The 16,069-nt window shown below is 42.6% G+C and overlaps 1 protein-coding gene across 2 annotated transcripts in view; it reads right to left on the bottom strand.

Moving 5' to 3' along the window:
• Window positions 1-6,305: 6,305 nt before the first annotated feature.
• LOC122969999 (semaphorin-6D-like) overlaps window positions 6,306-16,069 on the bottom strand; it is a 140,169-nt gene continuing 130,405 nt past the window's right edge. Inside the window, exon 23 of one of the 2 annotated variants that reach the window (XM_044336071.1) lies at window positions 6,306-9,986. In XM_044336071.1, the coding sequence (XP_044192006.1) occupies window positions 8,673-9,986 (1,314 nt within the window). In that variant the 3' untranslated portion in view covers window positions 6,306-8,672. The remainder of the gene's footprint in view (window positions 9,987-16,069) is intronic. The other variant, XM_044336072.1, reaches the window with a different exon arrangement.

Raw genomic sequence — 16,069 nt, 5'->3', positions numbered from 1 at the left:
AAAGAGTTCGGTCTCGACCTGCTCTGTGAAAACAGCCCTGAGATAACTTCTGTTATGATTTGGCTTTATATAAATAAAACTGAACAAAAGAAGTTGAAATTAAGTCACTATGTTGTAATTGTGCATTTGTGTGAGAACAGAAACAGAAATATGTGTTGATGACGAGCAGAGCGGCTGATATCAGCTGATTATCGCCAAAGAAACAGAGTCAGTGGAGCCGCAGCGATCAGTCGAATAATCAGTTAGTTGCTGTTCAATGAACGGAAAGTTATTATGATAATCCTTTAATCATTCTGAGTCATTTTTAAAGAAGAAAAAGTCCAAATTCTCTGATTAAATATGAATATTTTCTGGTTTCTTTAGTCTCTGACAGGAAACTGAAGATCTTTGATTTGATATTTGATGACGTCGTCTTTTATGGACCAAACAACTAATTGAGAAAATAATTGACAGATTCATCGATAATGAAAATAATCATTAGTTGCAGATCTAATTTTCATCATTTTGTCTGTTAAACGTCAGAAAATAGAAACGTGTCTTGTTTCGTCCGACCGTCAGAATCTAAATGTTCAGTTTCTGTCACGTTTGAGAATCTGGAAACTTTAAATGTTCTTGTGTGAAAACTGACCTCAACGATTAATCGATTATCAAAATAGTCGATTTTCTGACAGTCGACTAAACGCTGCGGCTCTAGAAATATTCTCAGCACACGATCATTGATCCATGTGACGGCTGGAGTCTGACCCTCAGACGCAGGTCAGAGGTCATCGACCTGCAGGGACGTTAGTTTGAGTCCGTATCCAGTAATCCTGCTTTGTGGTTCGGGCTCCTGAACTGATCGACTTTATTGAAACACTGATCGACAGAGTCGGAGGAGACGGCGCAGAAGTGAGAGGAGAAGAAGAAGAAGAAGAAGAAGAAGCCGCCATGTTGTTGAGAGGATCTTCTGACGTAAACCAGAAACTTTAATGTGAACATGGACTAAGATGAGCACATGCTGTATTTTTATATATGATATATTTTAACATGTTTATACACTGTAACGGTCGTGTTGCTGTTTACACATCAATATCTGACAGAAACTTTGCTGTCAGTCAGTTTTCTGACGTTTGAATGAATGAAAGTTTGTGTTCAGCTCTGCGACGTCGAGTTTCTGCAGCTCTGAACAGAAACCTGAAGCTCCGTGTTTGTCAGGATTTTGTGTTTTCAGGAACATTTTGGGGCCTTTTTCTACAAAGCAGGTTCAACATATTCAGGATCTTCTGGTTATCTGGCTTCACTCAGTCTAACATTTACCGTCCAGAACCAGAACTATGAAGCTCAGTCAGTCTGATTTAACAGCTACGAGCGTGTTCATGTGCGTATACATACATGACTGAAGTATAGAGGGAGTATTTTCACTGTTTAGAAACCATCTGAATATGTCACATAACAAACTTAAAGTAACGTCAGACTGTTTCTGCTGCTGAAGCAAAGAGTGTAAAAGTATTTAATGACTGATGATTTATAATCATGGAGCCAATTAACAGTGAGGATTATTGATCTCTGGTGTTTATCTGCAGTTGTCTGATGTTATTCTGACTGCAGCCATGAATCAGAGAGTAAAATCATCCTCACTGTCAGCTTCACTCCGGGAGAAAATCAACGTAAACTATTAAAATGCAGCTGAAATCATCGTTATGTGTTTAGTGTCGTAAACGATCTCCGTTTGTTAGAAGCTCTGTTTTAAAACCAGAAACATGGAAAAATAAAATGTTTCTACTGACCTACAAAAATATATATTGATCTTTTTTAAAAGTCATTTTATTGTAACTCAGGACTTTTGTCCATGTCGGGATCCTGTAGGAATGATGACTCTTTATTTCCAGTGATCTGATTGGTCAGCGGTCGAGGTGGTTAATTGTTCGGCATCAGTTACCATGGTGATGAAGCCAGAGTTACACCTGAAGTTACCTCAATAACCCCAAACCTGCTTCAGTTCCTCTGGAAACGATGTTGCTTTTAACAATGAAGTAATAAAGTCACATGATTACAAACTTGATTTCATGTCCGTCGTATTGATTCTAAGGGTTAGTTGTGTTTTAGTGGATCAATATTTATTTATTTCCAATAAGCTCATATTCTCATGTTTTCTCATGTTGTCACAGATTTTGGTCAAATGTCTTTTTAAGTGTAAAGTAGCTCCTGAGACAAATATAAATAAAACAAACATAATTAATGCTAATTACACCTTGTTGATAAAAGTTACAGCTGACTGACAGACAGGAAGTCTGAGTCAGTGCAGCATGTTTCAGACCAGCAGATGGCAGCACAGCGCTTCATTAAAACACCTCAGGAAGACACGAGCTGCTGCAGACGTTCATTATTTAATTCAGCAGCTTTATTAGCAATTATTCAATTATTAACTAATTCAGAGTTGATAAAACTCCTGAAAGAATCCTCAAAAGAATTTCTGGAACATCTTCAAGAAACTTCAGTCCCTCGAGACCTTGAAACACACTCCTGACCTCCTGGACCCCTGAGACTCCTTCAAGGACTCACGTCTCACGTCTCCTGTAAGGGTTTTCAGACTCCTTTAAAACCCTCAAAGGCTTCAAGGGTCCCTGAAGAACCTTTGGAACATCCTGAAGACCTCTGGGACCTGTTCCAGGAGTTTCCAGTCATTTCCAGTTCCAGGACTGGAATATGTGGGAACCCATTTGAGAATTTTTGAAACCATTCAGAGAATCTCAGAACTTCCTCAAAGATCTCTTGATCCCCACCAAGAATCACATGTCTCTTGAAATACTCTTGGGACACCTAGAAGGACCCCTGGAACCCCCCTAAGGACTTCTGGACCTCTAAACCCAAAGATCTCTGCAACCCCTTTTGAAACCATTCAAAGACTCTTGGTCCAACCCCGGGACTATAGATCTGTCTCCAGAGCCTCTGGATCCCCCATCAAGGTCTCCTAAACCTTGTTTGTGACCCCTGACCCCTGGAACACAATCAAAGAGTTGCTGTAACACAAAAGACTGTTGCAACATCCTGAAGACTGGAGCCACTTCCAAGCCTGCTTAGATCCACCCAAAGACTCTTGTGATGCCTTCAGGGGATCCAGGACTTCCCAGAGATCCCTTCACGGACGTCTTGCTGGATCTCGTTGGAGGTCTGAACACCTCAGTGAGTGTGACTGTTGTTTTAAATAAGAAGCATTTAATAATATTCCACAGTAGCCTTTATTTACACCGTCATCCACACTGTTCATTAATAGCAGGAAGGTAAACATAACAGCTTTTATTACATTGTTGCCACCAGGTGGCGCCGTGAGTCCATCATCAGTGATATCACAGCATCTTTGTTCCCCCCCCTGCATCACAGGGAATATGTTTGGAGGACAAGAGACATAAAATGAATAAACAAATTTATTTTCAAGGTTATAAGTGCATCCTCATACAAAAACCCTTTTATAAAATGAGCCATAGTGTTTATTTTCTGCAGTAGCACCCAGTAAAAACACCCCGACGGACCGCCGAACAGTCCGTCCGATAAAACCAACTCCTTCTTCTATCGAGTTTAAACATCCTCCGATGTGTTTCTGCTCATCACAGAGATTCATGTTCCTGCTTTGTGTTGTGGATTGTTTGTGTCTGTATGAACGCAGACCAGTTCATCCTCCGTCTGGACCAAACCACTGATGGATTTAAACGTGTATGAAAGACGACCTGCGCTCCGGACAGCAGCGTCAGAAACACTCAGCTGATGTTTCAGTGTGAAAGTAACAAAACTGCCGAGAGGATTTAAAGGACCTGTTTTATTTAGATAATCAATAAACTACGAATCACATTCAGTTTACAGGACGGCTGAGAGTTTCCCAGAGCTGACGAGTGTTTGGAATATCTGGTGCTAGAGTCCGTACGATACTTTTCCTGATGCCTTACTTTGAGAAGATACACAGTACTGTGCAAAGAGATTCTTACCCATGATGCAATACCATCAGGGAGGCGTCTGATTGGCCCAAATGTATTGATGACATGACGATGACCCCGAGCAGACAGCTAGAGTCATAAAGAACTACGAGTCCTGCAGCAGATGGTCTCTGATCTCAGCATCATGGAGTCAATCTGGGATCAACATGAAGAAGAAGCACCTGAGAATCTTTCTGCAGGACGTTTCCAACAACAACCCGCCAGCAAATTACCATGAAACACCGTTAGTGTACCGAGGAGAACGGCGTCATGTTTCTGCTGTTTACAAGTTAACTGATAAAACAATTTATAGCAATAGTTTTGCACAGTACTGTATATATATATATATATATATATATATATTTATTTATTTTTACAAGATCTTTTTTTCCATTTCACAAAAGAAGCAAAAGCGTGTAAGTTTTCTAAACACCAGTTTTGTCTTAAACAGGCAGATTTAGATCAGGAACTGTTTTAAGATGGAACAGAAGTTTAAGATTTAAATAATTTATTGTACGGCTGCAACTACCAACGAACCTTTTAGTCAATAAAACAATTAGTTTTCCAGATATTACAGATCAGACTGAAGGACTCTGATCTAAACTGAATCCTTTATTTTGCAGCCCGTCTATAAACTATGAACATATTTCAGCAGCAACTTGTATGTTTCTACATCTTGACTTTATGGAAACAGCTGAAGCCAGTGGCTGTTTAAAAGGAGCAAAACTGATCTAAAAAGTACTTTATTCTTTAGAAAACTGGTCAGCAGTAATGTGGAGTGTTAACGGGGTAAAACCAGCGGGACAGTAAGTCCTGAGTCGAGGATCAGATCTGCAGCTCTCGTGTGATGGCGGCTTGTTAAATGAGACTCTGATTCATGTGGGCGGCTTCTTCCCAGTGACCAGAACACTTTCTATCTGATAACTATCAAACGGCTGCAGTCAGCTGGGAGACTCGGGGGGAAATGAAAGAGGATGATGCAAGCTCTTCAAACACCAACAGTGACACGAATCCTCCTTTAACTCCCAGTTGAAATCGACATCAAACTGCTGCTTTGTCCTCACATATTAAATCAGAAGAAAACGATTAGTCAGTGCAGGTTTGGAAACACCTGATGCAGCGCGACTCGTTCTGCACGTGCTCCACATCCTGATCCGGTTGCCGGCGGAGCCAAAGTTGCATCATTTGGTGCAGAGCCCCGTCTCCTGCAGACAGGGATGCTCCAGTAAACGCTGTGCTGCAGCATCATCGCCGCCGTGGCTTCGTTATTGCTTCATCTGTGGCGGGAGGGAGAGCGTGCGTCCGGATGTTTATCCGGTTTAACGGCAGCCGACGACCAAACAAACACTGAAAACCGAACCGGTTGATTGGTTGATCTCCGTTACTGCGACTCGTTTTCCTTCAGCGGTCGTGTGATTTACACTGATCACTGCTGTTTCACGTGTTCACGAGAAAACAGGAAGTTACTCTTGACCGTTAACTGAAGGTCTGATTAAGAGCTTTGTGCAGGGATTTCAACCACATCTCATGGTCTTCCTCAGCGGATAGTCTGCAGAGTTGTCATGGAGACGGGAGACAAACAAACAAGAGCTGAAGTTCTAAACTTCGGTCACATGATGACAACTGCTGAAGAAGACCTTTAGATGTGGTTGAGAGCTCCAGAAGGAGATAGAAGATAGAGATCAGATGTCTCGTCTGCATGTAGATAATCAATCAATCAATCAATCAATCAATCATAGTGAACGATTAGATTTTTTGGGTCAAAGTCGGATCGGATGAGAAACTGGATTAAAACAGATTTTAGTTTCAGCTTGACGTGTAAAATACATCATCTTCATCATCTTCATCATCTTCATCATCATCAAGTTCTTACACAGTGAAGCTAAAAAACCTTCAGATGATTCAAGTTTCATTTATTTTATTTTCCTACAAAACGCAGAAACACTCGAACGAGACGGAAACGACGTGCAAAACAGCTGTTGAGCTCTTTATTTATTTATTTATTTATTTATTTGTTTATTTATTTATTGTTACTGTCTGACTGCTCGTTGTAAAATCTCTTTGACGACATTTTGACATTCTGTTTTAAAACAAACGATCAATTAATTGATTAATGGACTGATTGATTCAGTGATGCAGTTCTGTTGTCGTCCGGATCAAAGCAGGAACTTCATTAAATGTTTTATTATCGTCGCGTCTCTGCTTTGTGTTCGCTCGAAGCTTTTCTGCAGCGTTGTGTCAGTTCTGAGATTTACGAGCCTCCTTGAAAGCACCACTGAGAGGTTCGCTCACGTCTGCTTTTCACCACGATAACAAACAAGTGTGAAGAAGAAAAAGGTCAATAAATTTGTTGCAGCGCTGCAGATTATTCTGGTGTCGTTTTTACTTCACGTGACACATCAGAGACGTTTCCTCACGCCTGAGCACGCCCACGTGAACGCCCGCGTGAACGCCCGCGTGAACGCTGACGTGAACGCTGACGTGAACGCCGACGTGAACGCCGATGTGTGATCAGATTCAACGCGTTTTATTATTACACGGTTTCATTCCTGGAATAACTGTTATAACTGAGTCGATCCGAAGTGGAATACAATCAGCAGTAACGTAAAGTTAGCAGCTAACAGGCTAAACGTGCAGAAACACCAGTTTGTGTAAATGAATGATAGTGAGTCTCGTTGCACTTTTTAACATCTTTCCACACGTTGTTTTTTTGCAATCAGAACTTTTCCAAATCTAAAAACGATCACATTCATTTCCCAAACCAAGCACCATGTCGAGGCAACAGTCGACTCTGCCAGCTGTTTGAATTCGTCCTCTTTACTTCGTAGCAGCTCGTTGTTTTATTTACAGTTTTTGTCCGACAGGCGACTTTTATTGCTGTTGCTGGCAGCGCTGATCTCTGTTGCCTCAAGATGATTCCTGCCGTCGTTCTGTTCGTTCGTCAGCTGCAGGCCGAGAGCCCAAACAGAAGAAACAGCCACAGGAAAAAAAAAAAAAGAGTGTTCTTGACTGTCGACAAACAGCCGGAGGTAAAACAGGAAACAGCAGATTCGCTTCACAGTCGAGTATTTTTAGAGCAGAAACACTCCAACAGACCCGCAGCAGCTTTAACGCTTCATCCAAACCACCAAAACTAAACATATTATCTTACTTTCCTCTCACTTCGTCAAGTCACACAGATGTTCTTCTTCAATGATCCACAAAGATCCACAATGATCCACCAGCCAGGAAACAGTCCCAGTCCGGTGATCCGGGCTGATCGGCCCGCTGCTGCTGCTGCTGCTGTTTGGACAAATAGAAGCAAAACTCTCTGCACAGCGTGATAGTTTACAGCCTTCAGGGCCTTCAGGAGATCTGTTATAACAGATATAATGTGTATGAACTAGCAGCTGGATCCACATCAGTCCTGAAACCAGGTCTTCAGGTCTTTAGTTCTGCTCAGACTGTCGTTGCTGCTTTTCTTGTGTTTACAGTGATAAATTATTCCCCCTCTCACTCTGACAGCTGTCACTTCTGACTGTAACGTTACTATGACAACAGGCAACAGGGTTTACTTCCTGTTTCTCTGAGCAGTGAAATATTATTAAGACTAAACACTGTGCACCACTGTGCACCACTGTGCACCACTGTGCACCAGAGAATATGTGTTTTAGTGATTTGGATGAACCGAACTGTTAAACCTTTTGACTCTGAGCTGTTTCTTCTCTTTCGGCAGGTGAACCTGTTGGTGACACAGCGACGGAGCTCAGTAGGTGATCACTTTCATTTCTTTGATGATTCTGCAGATTCAGTTCATAAAAATCCAGCTCTGACGTTCTGGAGCGAGACGTCAAATCAAATCAATCGAGGCTGATTATTAATTCAAGAGGATCAATGTGAACATACAAGTCACTAAACTGAAGGACTATTAACCTTAAACACCTACTGGGCTCCGTACGAAACACAGCTCCATTCATGCTTTAGTGTTTTAGATACCAATATGGTATAAAAGAGAACATTCATCTGGTTCTGTCATCACAGGACTGAGTGATCCGGGTCTCTGTAGCTGCTGGATTTTGATCCCACAGCTCATGAAGCAAAGCTTTACTTCATCATATAAGTGCTGCTGATGTGTTCGTGTACAAAAAAAACTGTCTTGAACGTCTCGTCGTCTCGGAAACGTCGGATCGTTGCAGTTTTTGTTTCTGCGCTTGTCGTGGAAACGGAGGGCGAGCAGAGAGGAAGAGGAATCTTCCTCCGGGCGCTCTCGGCGTTGTGATGCCATCGTTTCACTTATCAGAGTCCCGGATTCAGTTCCCGTCGGGTCTGCAGCCACGGTGCAGCAGCCGGGGACGTCAGATCAAGAGTTTTTCAGGCCACCTCGAGCCTCCGGGACTCCTTTTGAATCATTAACATCTTTCTGCTTCTGGAAAGTTTCTGCGACTCGTTGGAGCCGGTTTTGAGGGGAAAGTCGCCACAAGCGGCCGTGAGAGACGAGTCCGAGATCTTGTTTATTTGTCAGAGTTTGTGTCCGTCCGGCTCCTTCAGGGCTCTGCGAGCGAGTGAAGCAGCTACAATGTGGTGGCCGTAACTCAGGGAGGCCACAGACGGCGCCCTCTCAGCAGCAGGAAGTAACCACGACTGAAGGGTCGTGATGAGGAGTGATGGGACAGAAGCTCTGAAGTCTGTTTTGTGACTTCGTGCCCCAGCAGTGCTCAGAGTGCTTTCCTGTTTCCTCCCGCAGCCTCAGTACTTGTATTTTCCCGCCTCTGCTACCGGTGACGTCGCCGTGTTCGGGAGGAACAGCGGTTTTGGCGGGACTTGGGGTTTGAGCGACGCCGTTCGCCGGATGATTGCGGCCCGCTGGACGTGCGGACCTTCGCTGTAACTGTGCTGCCGTGTCAGGCAGGTGCTGGCGATCAACGGCCGCTGGCTCTCGCCGTCGGCGCTGGCGTTTGTATCGGCCGCAGCGCCGGCGCCCGGCGGCCCGTTGCTGCTGCTGTTGGTGTTCATCCTGGCTAGAAAGTGTGCGTGCGCCGCCCCCCGTTGGTTGAAGCTGTGGTGGCGCGGTACGGCGCCTCCGCCGCTGCCCATCTTGATGAGGGAGTGGCGCTGGGAGTGGTGGCGCGTTACGGAGACGCCGCTTTGTCCAGGCCTCTCCGGAATCACCTGCTGCTGGAGTGGAGTCGAAGAAGAGGAGGAAGAGGAGGATGGGACGGAGGTGGAGGAGGTGGGGTTGTTGGAGGAGGAGGATGAGGAAGAGGCGGAGGATGAGGAGGAGTTTTGAGGAGGTGCGTCCAGGCGTTTGGGGAGGCCGTCCCGCGGCAGCGTGGAGGTGCTGTAATATGGAGCTGATTCTGTCTCGGGGATCTGCTGCTGGTGATGGTTACTGCCGCCGCCGCCGCCGCCGCCGCTGTGGTGGTTGCTATGGTGATGGCTGTGGTTGTAGTGGTGGGTGCGGGTCTGGCCGTGGTGACTGTGATGATGGCTGTGATGGTGACTATGGTGATGGCCTCCGGAGGAGGAAGAGGACGGCCCGGGGAACAGGGAGGATGAGGAGGTGGAGGTCAGGACCTTGATGCCTCCGGTTCCCGACGCGCTGACCTCATGGATGTGTTTGAGCAGCTCGTCCAGCGCCGACACGTCCACGACCGTCTGGGGGAGGGACTGCTGGGAGTGGTGGTGATGAGGGGCTCCTCCTCCTCCTCCTCCTCCTCCTGCTGCTCGCTCATCATTGGAGATCTTCCTCTCCTCGGGGAGGTGCAGCGAAGACGAAGAAGCGCCCGCTCCATGGGCCAGTCCATTGCTCAGGCTGTTGCCATGGTGATGAGTGAAGGGGAACACCTGCTGGGTCATGGAGTTCCCCACGACGGCCATGAATCCCAGACTGGATCCGGAGCAGCTGGGCCCAGATTTGGGGTTGCTGTCCTTGCCGTTGTTGCAGTTCTGGTTCTTCTCGTACTGATGGTGCTGCAGCGCCTTCATGTTCCTGATGGGGAGCTCCGGGGTGGAGTCCGGCGTGGGCAGGCCGGACAGCTCGCCGTCCCCCTGAGACAGAGACTAAACAGACGTTAGACTCATGGTTCAAACTCACTCTAGATAAAGATGTCATCGTTACCAGCATCCCAAACCTTTTGTTCTCGTTCTAAACGCAAGAAATATAAAACATACAATAGTATAATAATCTATTTAAAGGACCAGTGTGAAGGATTTAGTGGCATCTAGTGGTGACCAGCTGAAGCCCCGCCCCCTTCCAGGTGTGTAGGAGAACCTACGGTGGCCATGAAAAACATGAAAGTTTCTCTCCAGAACCAGTGTTTGGTTTGTCCGTTCTGGGCTACTGTAGAAACATGGCGGCTCCCGCCGTAGATATAAAGACTCATTCTGAGGTTCTCAGGTGATTAAACACTAATTAATATTTATGAATATTATCTGTTAGATGTCACTAAATTCTCCACACTGCACCTTTAAAGAAACCAGAACTGCAGGATCTGCGTGTTTATTCCCGTTAATGTTTTTCATTAATCACCTTTTTAAAACTATGATCCATTTCCTGTGACTGGAACTATTTCCTGAGTCTGGAACTCTTTCCTGAGACTGGAACTATTTCCTGTGATTAGAACTATTTCCTGTGATTAGAACTATTTCCTGAGACTGGAACTATTTCCTGAGACTGGAACTATTTCCTGTGACTGGAACTATTTCCTGTGACTGGAACTATTTCCTGAGACTGGAACTATTTCTTGAGACTGGACTTATTTCTTGTGACTGGAACTATTTCTTGAGACTGGAACTCTTTCCTGAGACTGGAACTATTTCCTGTGATTAGAACTATTTCCTGTGATTAGAACTATTTCCTGAGACTGGAACTATTTCCTGAGACTGGAACTATTTCCTGTGACTGGAACTATTTCCTGTGACTGGAACTCTTTCCTGAGACTGGAACTATTTCCTGTGATTAGAACTATTTCCTGTGACTGGAACTATTTTCTGTGACTGGAACTATTTTCTGTGACTGGAACTATTTCCTGTGACTGGAACTATTTTCTGTGACTGGAACTATTTCTTGTGACTGGAACTATTTCCTGTGACTGGACCTATTTCTTGAGACTGGAACTATTTCTTGTGATTGGAACTATTTCTTGAGACTGGAACTATTTCTTGAGACTGGAACTATTTCTTGTGATTGGAACTATTTCTTGAGACTGGAACTATTTCTTGAGACTGGAACTATTTCTTGTGATTGGAACTATTTCTTGAGACTGGAACTATTTCTTGAGACTGGAACTATTTCTTGTGATTGGAACTATTTCTTGAGACTGGAACTATTTCTTGAGACTGGAACTATTTCTTGTGATTGGAACTATTTCTTGAGACTGGAACTATTTCTTGTGACTGGAACTATTTCCTGTGACTGAAACTATTTCTTGTGATTGGAACTATTTCTTGTGACTGGAACTATTTCTTGTGACTGGAACTATTTCTTGTGACTGGAACTATTTCCTGTGACTGGAACTATTTCTTGAGACTGGAACTATTTCTTGAGACTGGAACTATTTCTTGTGATTGGAACTATTTCTTGAGACTGGAACTATTTCTTGTGATTGGAACTATTTCTTGTGATTGGAACTATTTCTTGTGACTGGAACTATTTCCTGTGACTGGACCTATTTCTTGAGACTGGAACTCTTTCCTGTGACTGGAACTATTTCTTGTGACTGGAACTATTTCCTGTGACTGGAACTATTTCTTGAGACTGGAACTCTTTCTTGAGACTGGGACTATTTCCTGTGACTGGAACTATTTCTTGTGACTGGAACTATTTCTTGTGACTGGAACTATTTCTTGTGATTAGAACTCTTTCTTGAGACTGGAACTATTTCCTGTGACTGGAACTATTTCTTGTGACTGGAACTATTTCTTGTGATTAGAACTCTTTCTTGAGACTGGGACTATTTCTTGTGATTGGAACTATTTCTTGTGATTAGAACTCTTTCTTGAGACTGGGACTATTTCCTGTGACTGGAACTATTTCCTGTGACTGGAACTATTTCTTGAGACTGGAACTATTTCTTGAGACTGGAACTATTTCCTGTGACTGGAACTATTTCCTGAGACTGGAACTATTTCTTGAGACTGGAACTATCTCTTGAGACTGGAACTATTTCTTGTGACTGGACTTATTTCTTGTGACTGGAACTATTTCTTGAGACTGGAACTCTTTCCTGAGTCTGGAACTCTTTCCTGAGTCTGGAACTATTTCCTGTGATTAGAACTATTTCCTGAGACTGGAACTATTTCCTGTGACTGGAACTGTTTCCTGTGACTGGAACTGTTTCCTGAGACTGGAACTATTTCTTGAGACTGGAACTATCTCTTGAGACTGGAACTATTTCTTGTGACTGGACTTATTTCTTGTGACTGGAACTATTTCTTGAGACTGGAACTCTTTCCTGAGACTGGAACTATTTTCTGTGACTGGAACTATTTTCTGTGACTGGAACTATTTCCTGTGACTGGAACTATTTTCTGTGACTGGAACTATTTCTTGTGACTGGAACTATTTCCTGTGACTGGACCTATTTCTTGAGACTGGAACTCTTTCCTGTGACTGGAACTATTTCTTGTGACTGGAACTATTTCTTGTGACTGGAACTATTTCTTGTGACTGGAACTATTTCCTGTGACTGGAACTATTTCTTGAGACTGGAACTATTTCTTGAGACTGGAACTATTTCTTGTGATTGGAACTATTTCTTGAGACTGGAACTATTTCTTGTGACTGGAACTATTTCCTGTGACTGAAACTATTTCTTGTGATTGGAACTATTTCTTGTGACTGGAACTATTTCTTGTGACTGGAACTATTTCCTGTGACTGGAACTATTTCTTGAGACTGGAACTATTTCTTGAGACTGGAACTATTTCTTGTGATTGGAACTATTTCTTGAGACTGGAACTATTTCTTGTGATTGGAACTATTTCTTGTGATTGGAACTATTTCTTGTGACTGGAACTATTTCCTGTGACTGGACCTATTTCTTGAGACTGGAACTCTTTCCTGTGATTAGAACTATTTCTTGTGACTGGAACTATTTCCTGTGACTGGAACTATTTCTTGAGACTGGAACTCTTTCTTGAGACTGGGACTATTTCCTGTGACTGGAACTATTTCCTGTGACTGGACCTATTTCTTGAGACTGGAACTCTTTCCTGTGACTGGAACTATCTCTTGAGACTGGAACTATTTCCTGTGACTGGAACTATTTCTTGTGACTGGAACTATTTCTTGTGACTGGAACTATTTCCTGTGACTGGAACTCTTTCCTGAGACTGGAACTATTTCCTGTGATTAGAACTATTTCCTGTGACTGGAACTATTTTCTGTGACTGGAACTATTTTCTGTGACTGGAACTATTTCCTGTGACTGGAACTATTTTCTGTGACTGGAACTATTTCCTGTGACTGGAACTATTTCTTGAGACTGGAACTATTTCTTGTGATTGGAACTATTTCTTGAGACTGGAACTATTTCTTGTGACTGGAACTATTTCCTGTGACTGAAACTATTTCTTGTGATTGGAACTATTTCTTGTGACTGGAACTATTTCTTGTGACTGGAACTATTTCTTGTGACTGGAACTATTTCCTGTGACTGGAACTATTTCTTGAGACTGGAACTATTTCTTGAGACTGGAACTATTTCTTGTGATTGGAACTATTTCTTGAGACTGGAACTATTTCTTGTGATTGGAACTATTTTTTGTGATTGGAACTATTTCTTGTGATTGGAACTATTTCCTGTGACTGGACCTATTTCTTGAGACTGGAACTCTTTCCTGTGACTGGAACTATTTCTTGTGATTGGAACTATTTTTTGTGATTGGAACTATTTCTTGTGACTGGAACTATTTCCTGTGACTGGACCTATTTCTTGAGACTGGAACTCTTTCCTGTGACTGGAACTATTTCTTGTGACTGGAACTATTTCCTGTGACTGGAACTATTTCTTGAGACTGGAACTCTTTCTTGTGATTGGAACTATTTCTTGAGACTGGAACTATTTCTTGTGATTGGAACTATTTCTTGTGATTGGAACTATTTCCTGTGACTGGAACTATTTCCTGTGACTGGACCTATTTCTTGAGACTGGAACTCTTTCCTGTGACTGGAACTATTTCCTGTGACTGGAACTATTTCTTGTGACTGGAACTATTTCTTGTGATTAGAACTCTTTCTTGAGACTGGGACTATTTCTTGTGATTGGAACTATTTCTTGTGATTAGAACTCTTTCTTGAGACTGGGACTATTTCTTGAGACTGGAACTATTTCTTGAGACTGGAACTATTTCCTGTGACTGGAACTATTTCTTGTGACTGGAACTATTTCTTGTGACTGGAACTATTTCTTGAGACTGGAACTATTTCCTGTGACTGGAACTATTTCTTGTGATTGGAACTATTTCTTGAGACTGGAACTATTTCTTGAGACTGGAACTATTTCTTGTGACTGGAACCATTTCCTGTGACTGGAACTATTTCTTGAGACCGGAACTATTTCTTGTGACTGGAACTATTTCCTGTGACTGGAACTATTTCTTGTGACTGGAACTATTTCTTGAGATTGGAACTATTTCCTGTGTCTGCAACTATTTTTTGAGACTGGAACTATTTCTTGAGACTGGAACTATTTCTTGATACTGGAACTATTTCTTGAGACTGGAACTATTTCCTGTGACTGGAACTATTTCTTGAGACTGGAACTCTTTCTTGTGATTGGAACTATTTCTTGAGACTGGAACTATTTCTTGTGATTGGAACTATTTCTTGTGATTGGAACTATTTCCTGTGACTGGAACTATTTCCTGTGACTGGACCTATTTCTTGAGACTGGAACTCTTTCCTGTGACTGGAACTATTTCCTGTGACTGGAACTATTTCTTGTGACTGGAACTATTTCTTGTGATTAGAACTCTTTCTTGAGACTGGGACTATTTCTTGTGATTGGAACTATTTCTTGTGATTAGAACTCTTTCTTGAGACTGGGACTATTTCTTGAGACTGGAACTATTTCTTGAGACTGGAACTATTTCCTGTGACTGGAACTATTTCTTGTGACTGGAACTATTTCTTGTGACTGGAACTATTTCTTGAGACTGGAACTATTTCCTGTGACTGGAACTATTTCTTGTGATTGGAACTATTTCTTGAGACTGGAACTATTTCTTGAGACTGGAACTATTTCTTGTGACTGGAACCATTTCCTGTGACTGGAACTATTTCTTGAGACCGGAACTATTTCTTGTGACTGGAACTATTTCCTGTGACTGGAACTATTTCTTGTGACTGGAACTATTTCTTGAGATTGGAACTATTTCCTGTGTCTGCAACTATCTCTTGAGACTGGAACTATTTCCTGTGTGTGGAACTATTTCTTGATACTGGAACTATTTCTTGATACTGGAACTATTTCTTGAGACTGGAACTATTTCTTGAGACTGGAACTATTTCCTGTGTCTGGAACTATTTCTTGAGACTGGACTTATTTCTTGAGACTGGAACTATCTCTTGAGACTGGAACTATTTCCTGTGACTGAAACTATTTTTTGAGACTGGAACTATTTCCTGTGACTGAAACTATTTTTTGAGACTGGAACTATTTCTTGAGACTGGAACTATTTCTTGATACTGGAACTATTTCTTGAGACTGGAACTATTTCTTGAGACTGGAACTATTTCCTGTGTCTGGAACTATTTCTTGAGACTGGACTTATTTCTTGAGACTGGAACTATCTCTTGAGACTGGAACTATTTCTTGTGACTGAAACTATTTTTTGAGACTGGAACTATTTCCTGTGACTGAAACTATTTTTTGAGACTGGAACTATTTCTTGAGACTGGAACTATTTCTTGTGACTGGAACCATTTCCTGTGACTGGAACTATTTCTTGTGACTGGAACTATTTCCTGTGACTGGAACTATTTCTTGTGACTGGAACTATTTCTTGAGACTGGAACTATTTCCTGTGACTGGAACTATTTCCTGTGTCTGCAACTATCTCTTGAGACTGGAACTATTTCCTGTGTCTGGAACTATTTCTTGAGACTGGATTTATTTCTTGAGACTGGAACTATCTCTTGA

This window comes from Thunnus albacares, chromosome 19 (assembly GCF_914725855.1).
Source record: "Thunnus albacares chromosome 19, fThuAlb1.1, whole genome shotgun sequence".
In the NCBI taxonomy this organism is placed as follows: domain Eukaryota; kingdom Metazoa; phylum Chordata; class Actinopteri; order Scombriformes; family Scombridae; genus Thunnus; species Thunnus albacares.
Note: the sequence above shows the minus strand (reverse complement) of the source record. Positions and strands in the feature narration are given on the sequence as shown.